A 16,879-nucleotide genomic window follows, 5' to 3' on the forward strand; every position below is an offset into this window, starting at 1 on the left:
ATTGGTCCAAGGAAGTATGTTGAAGTGATACGTCTTGACTGAGAGACAAGCTTTGTATGTCAAGGAGGAGCAAAGGCTAGCCTTGGTTGTTAGGAGTCTCCCTGGAATGTGCACACACACACATGCACTTAGGGTGCATTTTTTTCAAAACGAAATAATCTGTAAACCATTTATTTTGAGGGGTGATGTTGTAAAATGAGTTAGAAATGATATAAAATTGTTTTTGAATTATATTTATGTGGTATTTTTACAGTTTAAAGTACGAATATTCTAACTTTTTTTTTTTTTTTTTTAACTAATACTGCACTGTATTTTATTAACAGATATGAATGATCCCACACTAGCTTGTAGAACAGTGATTCTCAAAGTGTGGTAAAAGTACCCCTAGTGGTATGCGGGCAGCGTCTACTGGTACATGAAAGAATCACTGTATAAATACTGAAACACAGTATTTAACTTTTGAGTGCAATACGTTTCAAATAAATTGTAGAGTTTTGTTTTAGTGGTATTTGGAGAGCAACGTATTTTATTAGGTGGTATTTGGTGTAAAAAGCTCGAGAACCACTGATGTCGAGAATATGCAAAAGCCACGTAGGATGTAGACATGCTTACCACTAGTCCACCGTCTGGTCCTAATCTTAAATTATCAAATCATCAGGATACTGTCGGATTTCGTACCAAATGGAAAGTAATCTTGTTATTGGCCAGCTGTGGCCCAATGTTTAAGATCGTCACCTGCCCTGTGGGGGACCTAGGTTCAAGACCCTGATCGGACTATCCACCAACATCTCCCGGACTCACAGCTGTGGTATCCTTGAACAAGACACTGATACCCTGGACAACTCCCTGGGTGCGTAAACTGCCCCCTGCTCCAGTGTGTTCCACTAACAAGTGCGTGTGTTCACTGTGATGAGTAAAATGCAGAGAACAAATTTTGTGTGTATGCATGCATTTTAATGACACTAAAAGTGATTCTTGTTCTTATAGTCTAATCGTTTTAAATTTTGAGTTCTGAAAGAGTGACCAAGTGTGGGTACCAGAATGAAGCTCTTTGACCAGTGAGGAGACAGTGTTGGTAATGGAGTCAGCTGCTACTAGAAGGTCATTCCTCAAGTTTCTCCTGGGGCCTGAGAACATTCAACAACAAAAAACAATAGCGAATAAAAATAGTGAAAGTGTCACTCGAAACTGATCACTTTTAGCTGTATAATTATTTGACACAGCTCTTTTATTGGATTGAACAAAATTGTGTAAGTGCAGCTTAAGCTACATTTACGCTATGTTTACCCATAAAGCAGTGTGCCGAGGAATTTTGGCCATTTTTTCCCTCCGTATTCAAGTCTGGCTTATTTCTCATGGTCGATCACTGTATCCGCTGTTGATAATTAATGGGTGCGTAATGTTATGGTATAAAATAAGCAAATCCAGTAAGACAGACTGGTTAGCATATCTCCCTCACAGTTCAAATCCGGCCCCGCATGTTCTCTCTGTGCCTGAGTGGGTTTTCTCCGGGTCCTCTGGTTTCGTCCCACATCTCAGAAACATGCATGTTGGTTAACTGAAGACTCTAAATTGCCTGTAGGTGTGACTGTGAGTCCGAATCGTTCTTTGTTTATATATGCCCTGTGATTGGGTGACGACCAGTTCAGGGTGTACCCCGCCTCTCGCCAAGAGTTAGCTGGGACAGGCTCCAAGCACGCCCGTGACCTCAGTGAAGATAAGTGGTACAGGAAATGAATGAATGAATCAGACATGCAATGGTTATGCAACTGTTGCAGTCTTTTCAAAAGACGGGGCAGTGCATTGAGGGTGTGCTTTTGAATGCTCGGGTGATGGGGACCTAATTTTCTTTTGAGATACATACATTGCTGTCTATCCCAGGACTGAAGGTGATCCTCAATTGTGTAGAATTTGTGTCTATGGTCTGTGACCCCATCGGGCGATACCATATCAGACAGTAATTGATTTCCACATATAATTTATCAATGCATTCACGCCAACTTAATAACAGCTTATACAATATTGCCCCTGGAATCACAAATACTGATGAAACCCAGAATACACTTTTAACGAAAGTAGCATTCTTCTCTTTTGCTGCCAACTCTCAAAATGCACCCAGCCTTGTTATATTACAGCCAACTACGTTTCTCATCCACACAGTGCCTGCAATTTTTTGGACCCCTTACAAATGTTGACAGGCATCCACCACAATCACGGCATGACACATTTGCCTATTCTGTTCCCCGCGTTGTTTCACGACAATCCCGTTTTGCCCATAGTTCCCTGAAATTGGGAGGCAAACGTAGCTTTACAAAGTGGCTGGTGAGTACATCTAAAAATGTTACCTTGGGCAAAAGCCTCTTGTACATTCCCGCCCACACCGGCAAGGGAGTCTTGGGGCGAATACATCTGCGGAGACGCGGTACCAACTGAGCGACCAGGCGAAGGGCTCGGCCGGGAAGGAAAAGCATGAGCGGAACTAGCGGCCTGCGCCTAAAAGAAAGATTTGTAATAACGAATCCATGTGGTTTAGGACAATAAACCATTTTTTTAAAATATATAATAAAATAAAAGTATTGTTCCGAAACAGACTTATTTTGAGTTATCTTTGCATCCCATTTTTTACAACCCAAATGATTTTGCTGATCAGAATGGGGGTTAAACTTACTGCCTGTCGCTGTTCCTCATCCTACAGGGTCAGAGCACAGGGGTAGGCGGAAACAAATGGAGAAACCGTGGAAAGAAAAGGTCAGACACAAGCAGTGATAGAACAGGTAAGAGTTTTAAGGAGAAACCAGAGGAAGGAAAGTGAGGTGAGCAGAGGTGGGTAGAGTGGCCAAATATTGAACTCAAGTCAGAGTACTGTTACTTTAGAATAATATGACTCAAGTAAAAGTAAAAAAGTTGTCATCCAAATATTTACTTTAGTAAGAGTAAGAAAGTTTTCAATGAAAAAACTACTCAAGTAAAGAGTAAGTTGTGAGTAACTTCTCTCTTTTTTTAATCAGAGCATAAACATCAAATAAAATAAAAAATAATAATTATATATGGGAGTCAACACACACCTGCCACCATTTCAAATTTGAACTGCCCAAAAACCAACAACACATGCATTGGGCCCTACAGAAACATTATTTGCTTTATTCACTGAAATGAGTCATTTTGATTGGCTGGCTCGCGAAGGCTACATGCGCGGTCATGTGTCGTCTAATTGGTGAATTGGAGTCAAATGACATTAGTGGTCACGTTGGATCGGCATAACAGGCACCCTATGCGGAAGTCAAAGATGGTGTCTAAAAATAGACGAACACATGCAAGAATGGATAAATAAAAGTAGCGAGCGGCATGTCGATCATTGTAACGGAGTAAAAGTACAGATCCTTCTTCACATAAATACTCAAGTAAAAGTAAAACGTATGGTGCATTTAAAGTACTCTGACAAGTACAGTTTATTGAAAACGTTACTTGAGTAAATGCAACAGAGTAAATGTAGCGCATTACTAACAACCTCTGGAGGTGAGTTATGGTAATAACTGATAGAACAGGAGAGAGATGTGGAAAATAGGGGATTTGTACAGGGGGAGGTGGGGGCATTGCATGTGTAGGTGACCAAATGCCATGCTGAATGAAGGCCATAGTTCAAATCAGTGTGTGTAACCTTGAGCAGCTTCATCAGTCCCTCCAGCTGGACCATCAATTCTCTCCTACTCTCTTGCAGAGACGACATCCTCTGCTCCAACTCATCTTTCCTCTGTCTGCAACACAACAAATACTGTCACTTTAGTAGCACTGAACAAAAGTGCATTTATTAAGTCCTATTTTATTTTAGGACTTTTTTTTTTTTTTTTTTTTTTAAGTCCTATTTTAGGAAAATTCAAAACGACAAACATTTTCACGTTTCAGTATGACAGCAGGGGTGTTTTTACTATGGAGTATCTATTTTCATTTCCATATTTGGCTACATAAGGGGGGCGGAAAAAAGAAACCCTTTTCAATATGATGCAGTACAGTTTTACTCCACTGCAACTACAGGCACTATAGTGGGCCAATATACATAATGAAGTGTAAATGAAATGATGATTATTGCACAATGTCACAAAAGGTATACCACTGTTCAGAGCAAACTTAAATAAATAATTAAGGTATTAGCCATGAATAAGTGACCTGGATCAATAACTGCTGCTTGCTGTAGTAGATTTTAAAGCTGCAACGAGTGAAAATGAACATCTTTTGAGAGGGTGGATCCCAGTGAAATGGAGACTGGCCTTAAAGTTAAAAAAAAGTCCTGGAGCATAGTGACTGGCTATTTGACCTAAAGAGCATGATTACAACATGGTGGACAAATCAATGTATCAAAACCATTCAAACAACACGGTTTCACAGAACAAATCCCTCCTGTTAGGTTTGTTGTTGTCACTGAAAAGCATAAACATGCTCGATGAGTATTCAATTTATTAATTTATTTTTGCATTGGCTTTTCCAAACATCCATCTGTCATTGCCATCTGCCATAAAGCCTCCTGCTCTGTGCTGCAAAGCCTGACAGCACATTTCTGCCTCAGTGAGACACTGGCACTCAATGTTGACAATGTATTGTCAGAATCGGCTGACTTAAACGGCAGCTTTATATCTGTGAACACGCCTGTAGCTCTTACAAAGGTAAAAATATCAGCATACATGAAACGTTTTGTAACATGTTTCAGTGTAGCTCCTGGAGTGTGTGTTCACCTGAGCAGACGAAGCTCAGCCAGGAGAGTCGGGTTGGTGCTGCCCTTCTCTGGACTGGGCTGGCACACAGCATCGTGTTCTGAACGGAGACGCTTGATCTCTGCCAAAATCTCTCTGGGTAATGAAACAACACAGTGGTCAACGTCGGGCACACTGAACATGACTGACCAGGCGGGGGGGGGGGGGGAACTTTTCCAATAACAACAATAACATACGGTCCAATAAAACATGAAAAGTAGTGTTTAAAGAATAAACACTAAATGCAATTCATGTTAACCTCCAAAGTTAACATAACTTTTTTTTTGTGAAGCCACGACAGAGACTTTAGGGCATAAAGGAATAAGTGTGATGCTAAAAATGGAACATATTGCGCAATAGAAAAGTGTGGACTGCTCAGTCCAACATCCATCCATCCATCCATTTTCCGTACCACTTATCCTCACTATCTCAGCTGACTCTGGGCGGGAGGCGGGAGGCGGGGTACAACCTGAACTGGTCGCCAGTCAATCGCAGGGCACACATAAACCAACCATCATTCGCACTCGCATTCACACCTACGGGCAATTTAGAGTCTTCAATTGACCTACCATGCATGTTTTTGGGATGTGGGAGGAAACCGGAGAAAACCCACACAGGCACGGGGAAAACATGCAAACTTCACACAGGCGAGGCATGATTTGAACCCAGGTCCTCAGAACTGTGAGGCAGATAGGCTAACCAGTCGTCCACTGTAACGCTCAGTCCGCCATAAGCAATACAATTAAATATCAATTACATACCCAAATAAATTTGACCAAGCAAACGTGAAAGTAAATGAATTTGCACACTCCTCATTACTTCATGGGTCGCAAATATTTTTGAAACATGGACCTACTTCTTTGGTACTGATTAATGCAAAGGTCTACATTTGCATGCCCTTCAGATAGTACAAATCTTTACTAGATTTACGTGGAGAGGAACAGTATGAGATCATCCAGTTTTCTGGGCAGATGTGGCCCAATGGTTAAGATCATTGGCTGCCACCATGGGGGACCTAGGTTCAAGACCCCGACCGGACGATCCACCAACATCCCCCGGACTCACGGCTGTGGTGTCCTTGAGCAAGACATTGATACCCCAAACTGCTCCCCGGGCACTTCAGCTGCCCCCTGCTCCAGTGTGTTCCACTAACAAGTGTGTGTGTTCACTGTGATGGGTAAAATGCAGAGAACAAATTTCGTGTGCATGCATGCATGTTCATGACAATAAAGGCGATTCTTCTGCTTCTTCTTACCAGTATGATACACACTTCTGAGAATTTGCTCAAATTACCTTTAATAATATATTATTATGAATAATTACTTTCATCCATGTGAAGACACCTATCATGTTAATGATTTCTCACAATTATTACCAATGATTTAACAAGGCAGAAAACCGATAAATATCAATATGCACCACTATTTCTATAAATGTCTGCAAATGTTTACATTTTCAAATGATAATCTTTACAACATACCTACAAAATTACAATGTCCCATCACAGGTTAGCTATTTTTTAACAGGCCCCTGAGGGCTGGCTACCTGGTGCCCACGGGGACCATGTTGGTGAACCCTGCAATAATTCATTTCAGCAGTACAGTACTGATAAAATGCCACCCGGTAACAGCAATGCTGTGCCAAAAGCTTCTTGTTTCTTTCTTCTCTTTATATGTTTGTGACAGTCAGTAATGTTGCATTGTTACTTAAAACACTGCCTGTGCAGCTTTTTTTAATATCATATTTTAGAATGGCGATCATTTGATACTGAAATGAAAATAATTCACTTTACATAACTTAGTAATTCAGAATTTTGAATGTGCTTGACATTGGAGGTTCCTCTGTAATAATAAAGAAATACTTTTCAAAAAGTAAAAATAATATAAACCAATACTTAAAAGCAAAATGTTCTCAACAAATATTTAAATTAACACTTTTCTACCTGTTTTTGGATTCCAGCTGCGCAATGAGTTCCCTCTTCTGTTTGTTTACATCAAAGTTAATGCTTCGAGTGGGTATCACCTAAACACAACACAAGATTGAAAACATTACTTGCCAATGCTTATATCCATCCATCCATCCATTTTCTGAGCCGCTTCTCCTCACTAGGGTCGCGGGAGTGCTGGAGCCTATCCCAGCTATCATCGGGCAGAAGGCGGGGTACACCCTGTACTGGTTGCCAGCCAATCGCAGGGCACCTTTCAAACAAACAACATTCGCACTCACATTCACACCTACGGGCAATTTAGAGTCCCCAATTAATGCATGTTTTTGGGATGTGGGAGGAAACCGGAGTGCCCGGAGAAAACCCACACAGGCACGGGGAGAACATGCAAACTCCACACAGGCGGGACCGGGGATTGAACCCCGCTCCTCAGAACTGTGAGGCTGACGCTCCAACCAGTCGGCCACCGTGCCGCCTCTTATGAATATGAGATTGATAAATATGATCTCACCCCTGAGCTTTCTGTCTCTGCCAGTCGAGAAGTGTAGCGGGCGATAAGTTTGTGCTCCTCATCTTGCCTGCTAGGAATAGCTTTGCTGCTAACAGAGAGAATATGTTTCCTCTAAAACTTTAATATCACTTTCCAAAATGCATACAACCTTGTTAGTCATTGTTAATCATCAAAAACATTTAGGACAAACATGTTAAAAAGCATACAAGTACCGTTTGTGCATATTAATTCGCTTCGTCCATGTTGGTTAACAAATGTACATTACATACTGTATACTGCTGTCAATTAGATCTTAGCACAGAGGCTTAAAAGTAAAAATCACTTGACAACTGTAGGGGAAAATCCTGTGGATAGAAATATTGTTTCCTACTGCTATTTTAAGTAGCAGATGAGTCAAACTAACACATGACGCACAATCAGTTTCCCAAAAGGCTGTTTGTTGTTGCAGTCCAAACTGACTTTTTGTCTTTTTGGCTTATAAGCTATCATTGGTTCTTGTTTGTCTTTGCTGACAAAAGGATGATTAACTATAATTATATATTTTTTATTCCAATAACTGGATCCCTGCAGCCTCTCACCGTGGGCTGCGCTGAAGGCGATTCACATAAGCGGCGATCAAAGCGTGTTCCTCATTCATGCGCTGAGCTGTTGCCAAACTGCTGACAAAGGTTATACACAGCAACGTGAGCATCACATACACTACATTGACAAAAGTCTTGGGACACTCAGCTCACTACCGTGGTGGAACCATTTGGGAAAGGCCATTTTCTGTTCCAGCATGACTCTTCCCCAGTGCGCAAAGTGGATGAGTTAAGTGTGGAACAACTTGACACAATCCCATCAAAGGTTAGGGGATAAAGATTGTGAGCCACACACTCCAAAATCCTGGCCAAAGTCTTCCCAGAAAAGTGGAAGCTGTTCGAGTACTTTCACTTTGTGTAGAGGGGATGCCTGTGTGTCCCAACATTTTTTGCCCTCATATAAGGTAAATGTCTTGTATTCTGATAATGACTGAGTCTTTTTGCTTCTCAGCACATTATTAATTCACACTGATGAGCAACATAGAGTAGAAGTGCATTGGATTGATTGATTTGATATCACAGTAAACAAAGAACCAAAAATTTGAAAGCTGGAATAAGTGTGATGTGCTGATTCATGCAAAAGTGTTGTCCATATCAAATCAATTAAACAAAGCCCATCTATTGCACTGTAATCCTTGTGTTAAGCAATATTTTTTTTTTTAAATTGTAGAATCATGCACCTTCTGCGAACACTACACTGATATTTTGCTAGTTTATCAAACTTTACCTCTTGGTAGAATCTGGTGCTGATGAAGACAACAGCATGGCTGGACTTGGGCTCGCAATAGGTTGAGAAGGGCTGCACATACGTTAACAAACACAATGATGACTTGCATCGACTATGCAAACACAGACAAAAATTATCATCATCAACTCATTAAGTACAGAGCCCTAGCCTACCCGTAATCACACATTTGAAGCACACATTCACACGCTTCAGTGTAGTCATGCAAAGGTGAATCATTCCGGTCAGAGCAAACACAGACAGAGCAAAGATCACAAGAGGTACACAAAGACAGATGAAAAGAGATAAACAACTGAAGCGAAACGCTGTAAAAGATGAAGACTGAGAAAGAAAATGACCTGATGGTGCCTTACTATCTGCATACTCACAGCATAGTTTAGTGGCTCTGTGCTGGCCTGAATAAAAGCTCAATGCTGGGAGGCATGCAATGAACCCATCTGCTGATGTTCAGAAAATCAAACACTGTGAATGCAGCCACAGAGGGCGGAGCCAGCTAAAGGGTGGGCTGGATTTGTTATTTCCCTAAAGCTACCTGCATGTTCTGTGAACATGTAACGATCAAGGCAATAACAAATGACACAGAAGTTGGTCAGAGTTTACCTGTGAGAAATAGTTTACCTCTGTCAATGAAGACTAACCTTTTTTCTACAAATTATTGACAGCAGAGAGCCAGACTGAAGCCTCGTTTAGGCAATAATGTTTTGTGCTTCCAGAGTGGGTATACCGTAATAATGCAATAATGCCAGTATCAGTATCATATAGACAGATTCCTTTGCCCATAGGAATGGGTCTCATTATTGAGTGTTACGAAATCTGCCCATTGTGTGGGACTGACTGGTGATGTGGGTTGGGCTACATCTACATAGACCTTCTCTAGGTGGCAACATTCTGTTTAATGCAACACATTCTGAAAGAATATCCCGTGCGTTAAAAAATAATTAAGTAATGTATAATTTTCCCAATGGTAAATCAAGGAAATGTAATTAAACACCCATACCTAGTCGCTTAAAAAATGGTTTCAGTGTGTAACTTCGACATCAAAACTTACAGAAAAACCGGTAACTTCTCTTTTGAAACAACTTCTATCCCAAAGAGACATTTTACTCAACCAGACATGCAAACACCAAAGGCATTAAAAAAGTGACCAAAAAAAAAAACATTGTAGGGGAGTCTTGAGGGATCCCCGGGCCCCCACAGAGATTTTTTTTTACATTTTAAAATAAATTAAGCAATCTGGAAGACTCTGAAGAGTACAATAAGGCAAAATTAACACATTTTCTTCACACTGAAAAACATTTATTTACACCGCTCAAGTACATGCCTCATTTCTTTGCTTTTTTGTTTTGGCCTCCAACTTGAGCCAGGCCCATCTCCACCTGCACCTGATACCTGCTTAAAGCTGTGCCACATGAATAGCATTCTCCTCAAAGTCAAAGCCGTAGTCTCGCGCACAAAATTGTTGAGAAATAAGCAATAATTGATGCATAGCAAGCGACATTTAGATCATTGTAATGGAGTTACTTCCTAACAGCAGAAGCGGCGGAGGTGTTTTTTTTCTGGTCTCGTAAACTCCTGTGACTTATCCAAAGCAGGTCCCGAGCACACAGGCGGAACCTCAGGGCGATGCGCTCGCATATTCGTCCGCCGCGGCGTAATATTCAGTAATTACATGTGTGTGTGGATGGTGGATGGGTGGAAAGGATCTAGCTGCCAGTGTTCAAGGAGTGCGAAACAGCTTATGACGACAGCGACGAACGACACCCCCCCCAAGGAAAAACTCATCGCATCGATATGATTCACGTAAATGGCCCATTTTGAGTTCAAAACAGCGAAATTGGCCGAAAGGCGACTGATTTGCATGTATGCCCAACACATGCTAATGAAAAGGTGTGTGTGAGTCTTACACTATATTAGCAAGATTTAGGGTCCTCTCAGGTTCTTCTGGGTAAACTGGGTGGGAGGGTTCCCTGGACGATACACAACCCAGAGTTCTGCCCAGGGCTCGGCCCAGTTTCGTTGCAGGCGACTTCTACATGAAAACAAACCAAAAGTGCTATCAAGGGTTGCCACACTGAAAGTGGTTTATGTTCATGGAAGATCCTGAGTCACATTTACTGCATTTGAATTTTAAAAAGATATCCATCACACCATACGTCAAGTTCAATCACAGTTTCTAAAATGTACATTGCTACGTAAATAACAAACAGTCCTACAGTATACAATGTATATCTGGATGTGATTATTTTTTGTCCTTTTGGTGAGTAGTTTAGGTGTCAAAGAAAATCAATAGCCAAACAATTTGTCAGTGACCCCTCTAACTGTGCACTGGTGGTAAATCATACCACTGAAAAAGATGTGCACCATGCATAACATTAACAGCGCTGCCATACAGATGTTTTTGGTCCTTGGAGTTTCCATGATTATTTTTGTTTAGCAGAATTACACAAAAACTAGAAACCCCATTTTCCCAAAACATTGTACAGAATGGGTCAAGGAAGAACCCTTAATTATGTAAAAATGCATGATTTTAAAAAAAAATTATTTCAGTAAAAATCGATTCTAAGGAAAGGCATTATAATACCGCCACCTAAAGGACTGGAGGGGAGGCGCAAAGACGCCAAATAGTGGTTGTTCATATAGAACCTTTTTGCAAAAGGATGTCATGCAACTTCTGCTCCAAATCTTCCACAATATCATCCATTAAAAACAAACATTACAAACTAATATTCTACCTTGTGAAAGAGTTTGTCCAGTTGTAATTAAAGATTAACAACTTATATTTTTTATATACACACACACACACACACACACACACACAGAGCACAATTGAACTACTAAACAACTACAATAAACCACAAAAATAACTTTTATTAACTAAGATGACAGTGGCATATTTAACAGCAAACTTGTCCTATCATCACCCAAAATTGTTCACCGAGACAAGTTTAGTCAACAATTTTGAGTGATGATCACGGAAATGAAAACAGTCGACATGTTGCACCCCTTTACGGCGACTTTCTTCTTGCATTCTCCGCATAGAGGGTCCTACATCCTCTTATTGAATTTATTTTGGATGGATGGATCTGCAGTCTTATATAAAAGCGAAATAGGCCAGCACTTCTACCATAGCCCTTTTTAAAGGAGAAAAAAAATCTCGCCGTCATCTGGGCTGCCTTCCATCGTTTTTCATAGCACCATAGGTCTGTAACGTGCCTCTGACACTCTTTTTCTTCTTCGCTCTTAAAGTCACATCCTTTTTTTGGTATTCATTTTCTTCTATGGTTGATGACAACGTCTTTCTTCCTCAGTTTGTTTGCTGTTGCAGCGCCCCGGATAGGAGAAGCCAAAAAACAACTACTACTCTCAGTGATGCCAACTACTGTTGAAATGATAATAACAATTTCAAACAATAACAGCATTTTATCATGGTTTATCTGTACACTATAATGTTATAAACAACCTTTGCTCCTTCAACCGTCGTGACTCACCCAGGATGAGTGCTCCTTCATCTGATGCTGGCTGCCATGAGAGCCGTTGGCATTGCCATGCCAGAAGCAGTTCTGGCAGAGCTGGTATCCTCTGCAACGGAGACAGCGATAGCGGAAGCCTGTCATACCGTTGCTACGACAGTAGGAACATGAGACGGGATGGTAGACTGAGAGAAAAAAGAAGAAAGAGAGTTATAAAAGCTAAGGAAAAACATGATAGAAACAGCTTAAAATACAATCAATCTGTTTATAAATATAATCTTGTCAAAGAACTGCATATTTTGAACAGTATATCAACCTGAATAATTATATTTATTATAATATTGAATCAGTAAATAATAATTATTTATTTATTATAATGATAAAGCAGACTGATTATCTTTGTGGTTCATCAAAATAAGACATTTGCAAACACCTTTTACTTTGGAAAACAATGATCAACATTTTTGCCTGTATACTGACATGTTGCGGACCAACCAGCAACTGAAAGATAATCAATTTATGTTTGTGCATTTTCTGTACTGTCAATTTGAAATAATGTCCTGTTTTTAGATAGGATAGATTTTTAAAAAATCAAATGTATCGATGATTCGAAAAAATAATCGACAGATTAATCGATTATTAAAAATAATCGGTAGTTGCAGCCCTACATCAATTACATGACAAAATAGTGTGTGTAATTGTGTCTACCATTTTCCACATTGGCAAGGCGATGCATGAGGGGCAGCCAGACGAGACATGGAGGAGGGTCAGATATGATGTCCAGGAACATGTTGAGCATCACCCTCTTCTACAAAAACAATTATAACCAAACTCTTCAACCAGTTAAAATAAAAGACCTGAATGAAAATTACTATACATAATCACATTGTTTACTCTGCAAAAGTAATTTAGAATGATTATCGTAGAATGATTTGCATCTTTTACCTGTTGTGGGAAGCAGGAGCGGACCATGTTGTTTGTGTAGCCAAAGGATGGTCGTTCGTGCACAGCCGATGGCAGCTTGAGAGCTTCCATCAGAAAATGGTCAAATTTGGAGAGGACCATCACACCGCTGGAGTCTGAGACCTGAGAAAACACATCTGCACAGACGCAGATTAAGTTGACCTGACACAATTGGAGCAATAACATATGTTTCCCACAAGATGGCACTTATGTATAAAGTCCATTTCATTTTCAACACCGCTTATCCTGGTTAGGTTCACGAGGCACTGGAGCCTATCCCAGCTGACATCGGGCGAAAGGCGGACTACACCCTGAACTGGTCGCCAGTCAGTCACAGGGCACATATAGACACGGACAACCATTCACACCATCACTGAGTGGGAACTGAACCCACGCTGCCCGCACCAAAGTCAGGCGAGTGTACCACTACACCATCAGCGATGATAAAAAAGTAAGAGGACAGTTCTCAGTACTTCAGGGAAAATGTATAGATACAGTAAATAAGCTCCTAGGCCCCAGATATGCTACAGGCCTCTAACTGGCTATTAACAAAAAAAAAAAATTTTGATTTAATGTGCATTGAATTTCAAAAAAACAAAAAATCCACACAAATCACAAACACATTTAAAACAACCAAGGTCATTATGTCAATTTTAAATGGGTTCGATATTTAAGGGGGCCCGACAGACAATGTAGACTAGAAGCCCCTGACAACCTTAATCCATCAGTGGTTAGGATAGTGTCTGCTGGTACTTACAGCGGAGTTTGTCCACTAGTTTCCCTCCACATAGCACAGACAGAATCGCCTTCACTGAGAACACTGTCAGTCGGCTCTCTGGTTCGCTGAAACACATTATAGACACCAGATTTCTACAAGCTTCTGATACAGTGCCTTGAAAATGTATCGGCCCCCTTCTCAAATTATTATATTTTTGCATAGTTTCCCCACTTTAATGTTTAAGATCATCAAACAAATGTAAATATCAGACAAATATAACCCAAGTGAACTTAAAATGCTGTTTTTAAATGGTGATTTCATTTATTAAAGACAAAAAAACTTTTCAGTTACCTGACCCTACTTGAAAAAGTAATGGCCCCCTAAACCTAATAACTGGTTGTGGTATACTCGGCAGCAACAACTGAAATCAAGTGTTTTGTATAACTGGGAATGAGTCTTTTACATCTCTGTGGAGATATTTTGGCCCACCTTTCCATGCAGAATTGTTTGAATTCAGCAAAAATGGAGGGTTTTTGAGCATCAACTGTCATATACTGCCCTGCAGTTCCATTATTGGAGCCGGGAGGGCGCTGTGTGTCCTCTCTCTTCCCCCTCCCCTCTCTGTTTTCAGCACCTGTCTTCAATCAGCCTCATCACCACCTGTTCCTAAGTATTGCAGCCTCTCCTAGCGGTTCCACGGCCCACTGTACTCAAGTAAGCGACTTAACTCCTTGATCCCTTGTTAACTCCCAGTTCCCAGTTCCCAGTGCTACCCTGTGTTCCTGACCCACGTCATTCCTGCCACCAAGGCAGCCGCCTGTTCTGTCCACTGCATGCTACCTGTCCACGCCGCCTCCTGCCAACACATCCAGGACCACCTCCATAACCTTTCCTCAATAAACTGTTCATCATTTTACATCTGCCTTCCGCCTGCTCTTGGGTCCAGCTACTTCCCACACATGACAGAATACTTGGGCCACTATGGACCCACCAACTCCGGAGGCTCTGAAGAACGCACTAACCCTCCAAGGCGCCCACATTGGACGAAAGGACAAAAAGCTGCAAGAAATCACCAAAATGCTCCACTCCCTTTCGCAACATGTCTCCCTCCTTTCCCAACAGATGCAATCCATTAAACCCCCTGTTAGTACTCCTCCCAAGCCCGCAGCCTCCGAGCCACCCCGCTTCCCGTAAAAAGAACCTCATGTCCCTCCGCCCAAGCCCTACTCCGGGGACCTAGGTGCATGTAGCCAGTTTATTCTTAATTGCTTACTCGTATTCAATCTCCAACCGTACAGTTATCCCACCGAACGTTCCAAAGTAGCATATGTCACTAACCTCCTCCGCGGCAAAGCAGCAAAATGGTCCACTTCATTATAGCAAAACTCCTCTCCGGTCCTCCTTTACTTCGATTCCTTTTCCGCCGAACTCCGTAAGGTTTTCGATCACCCAGTTCAGGGCAAAGAAGCCACCCGTCGCCTCCTCACGCTCACGCAGGGTGCTAAATCAGCAGCGGAATATTCCATTGAGTTCCAGATATTGGCAGGTGAATGCGGGTGGACGACGTGGCGCTTTGGGGGATTTTTTCAAATGGCCTCTCCGACCAACTCAAGGATGAGCTAGCGGTCCGGGACGAGCCCTCCTCTCTCGAGGATCTCATCGCCCTTTCCATTCGGCTTGATAACCGTCTGCGAGAGAGAGCACGAGAGAGGAGGGTCTGCGAATGTAAGAATCCTCCCACTCAGAGCACCATGCCGTCGGCTTCTCACCCGCCACCCGCACTTCCGTCACTCCCCGTAGCTACCACAAAGCCCAAATTGGTAAAACGCGTCTAGACTCACAGGAGCGTCAGCGTCAAGTCATCCAGCGGCTATGTATCTACTGCGGTCAATCCGGTCACTTTATTTCCTCATGCCCCCTCTGATCAAAAGACCAGGCTCACCCCGACAGTTCGCACTCGCATTATAGTTTCTGCTCAGAACACCCCCATTACTGCCCTAGTAGATTCCGGTGCCAATGACAACTTCATTCATGAAGCAATAATTCATCAGCTCCAAATCCCTCTCCAACCACTTCCGTCCCCAAAGAAAGTCACAGCCCTGGATGGCCGAATCATCTCCCCAGTTACCCACCAAACAGTGCCATTCACCTTGCTCATTTCGGGTAATCACCATGAGAACATCTCCCTTTTTGTTATCCCTTCCCCTGATACCCCATTAGTCCTCGGAATTCCCTGGCTCAAAAAACACAACTCCACCATCGACTGGACACACTTAGCCACCGGATGGAGCCCTCACTGCCACTCGCACTGCCTGGTCTCAGCTATACTGCCCTCTGATAAATCGCCACCCACTTCCATGCCCGTTTACCTCTCCCGAGTCCCTGAAGAATACCATGATCTCTCTCCGGTGTTCAGCAAAGACCTGGCCATTTCTCTATCCCCCCACCGCCTGTATGACTGCGCAATTAATGTGCTGCCGGGGGCAATGGAGGACTATATCCATGACTCTCTGGCTTCCGGACTCATATGACCTTCCTCTTCTCCAGTAGGGGCCGGCTTCTTTTTTGTTGAGAAGAAAGACACCACTCTTCACCAATGTATTGACTACCGTGGTCTCAATGACATCACCATCAAAAATAATTCTCCGCTTCCCCTCATCGACCCCTTGTTTGAACCCCTCTGCGACGCCCGGCTATTCACCTAGTTGGATCTACGGAACGCCTACCACCTCACCCGTATCCGAGAGGGTGATGAATGGAAAACCGCTTTCAACACCCCTCTCGGACACTTTGAATACCAGGTCATGCCGTTTGGATTGACTAATGCCCCCGCTGTCTTCCAGACCTTCATTAACGACGTCTTCCGTGATATGATGGACGGGTTTAATTTTGTCTATTTGGATGACATTCTCATTTTCTCCTGCTCCGTTGAAGAACATCACTGTCATGTACGCCAAGTCCTACAACGCCTCCTTGAAAACCGCCTGTATGTTAAACCCGAAAAATGTGAATTCCACCTCTCCTCCGTACACTTCCTGGGCTACGTTATCTCTAAAGGACAACTACAATCGTTAACTGGCCCACTCTCACTACACGCAAAAAACTGCAATGTTTCCTTGGATTCGCCAATTTCTACCGTCGATTCATCCGTCATTACAGTCAGGTCGCAATTCCCCTCACTAGCCTCACATCCACCAGCTC

General features: G+C 42.2%; 1 protein-coding gene across 16 annotated transcripts in view; it reads right to left on the reverse strand.

Moving 5' to 3' along the window:
* dtnba (dystrobrevin, beta a) overlaps positions 1-16,879 on the reverse strand; it is a 49,386-nt gene that overhangs the window by 6,736 nt on the left and 25,771 nt on the right. For 4 of the 16 annotated variants that reach the window (XM_061754978.1, XM_061754981.1, XM_061754976.1 and 1 more), the window contains 14 exons: positions 13,718-13,803; positions 12,943-13,097; positions 12,706-12,805; positions 12,016-12,182; positions 10,432-10,556; positions 8,510-8,581; positions 7,780-7,860; positions 7,202-7,289; positions 6,688-6,767; positions 4,728-4,841; positions 3,659-3,755; positions 2,669-2,689; positions 2,346-2,493; positions 1,038-1,127 (listed from right to left, as the gene is read on the reverse strand). In XM_061754978.1, the coding sequence (XP_061610962.1) occupies positions 1,038-1,127; positions 2,346-2,493; positions 2,669-2,689; positions 3,659-3,755; positions 4,728-4,841; positions 6,688-6,767; positions 7,202-7,289; positions 7,780-7,860; positions 8,510-8,581; positions 10,432-10,556; positions 12,016-12,182; positions 12,706-12,805; positions 12,943-13,097; positions 13,718-13,803 (1,424 nt within the window). Of the gene's footprint in view, positions 1-1,037; positions 1,128-2,345; positions 2,494-2,668; positions 2,690-3,658; positions 3,756-4,727; positions 4,842-6,687; positions 6,768-7,201; positions 7,290-7,779; positions 7,861-8,509; positions 8,582-10,431; positions 10,557-11,559; positions 11,907-12,015; positions 12,183-12,705; positions 12,806-12,942; positions 13,098-13,717; positions 13,804-16,879 lie in introns of those variants that run through there. The other 12 variants (XR_009785558.1, XR_009785557.1, XM_061754980.1 and 9 more) reach the window with 11 other exon arrangements.

The sequence above is a fragment of the Phyllopteryx taeniolatus genome, chromosome 18 (genome assembly GCF_024500385.1).
Source record: "Phyllopteryx taeniolatus isolate TA_2022b chromosome 18, UOR_Ptae_1.2, whole genome shotgun sequence".
Lineage (NCBI taxonomy): Eukaryota > Metazoa > Chordata > Actinopteri > Syngnathiformes > Syngnathidae > Phyllopteryx > Phyllopteryx taeniolatus.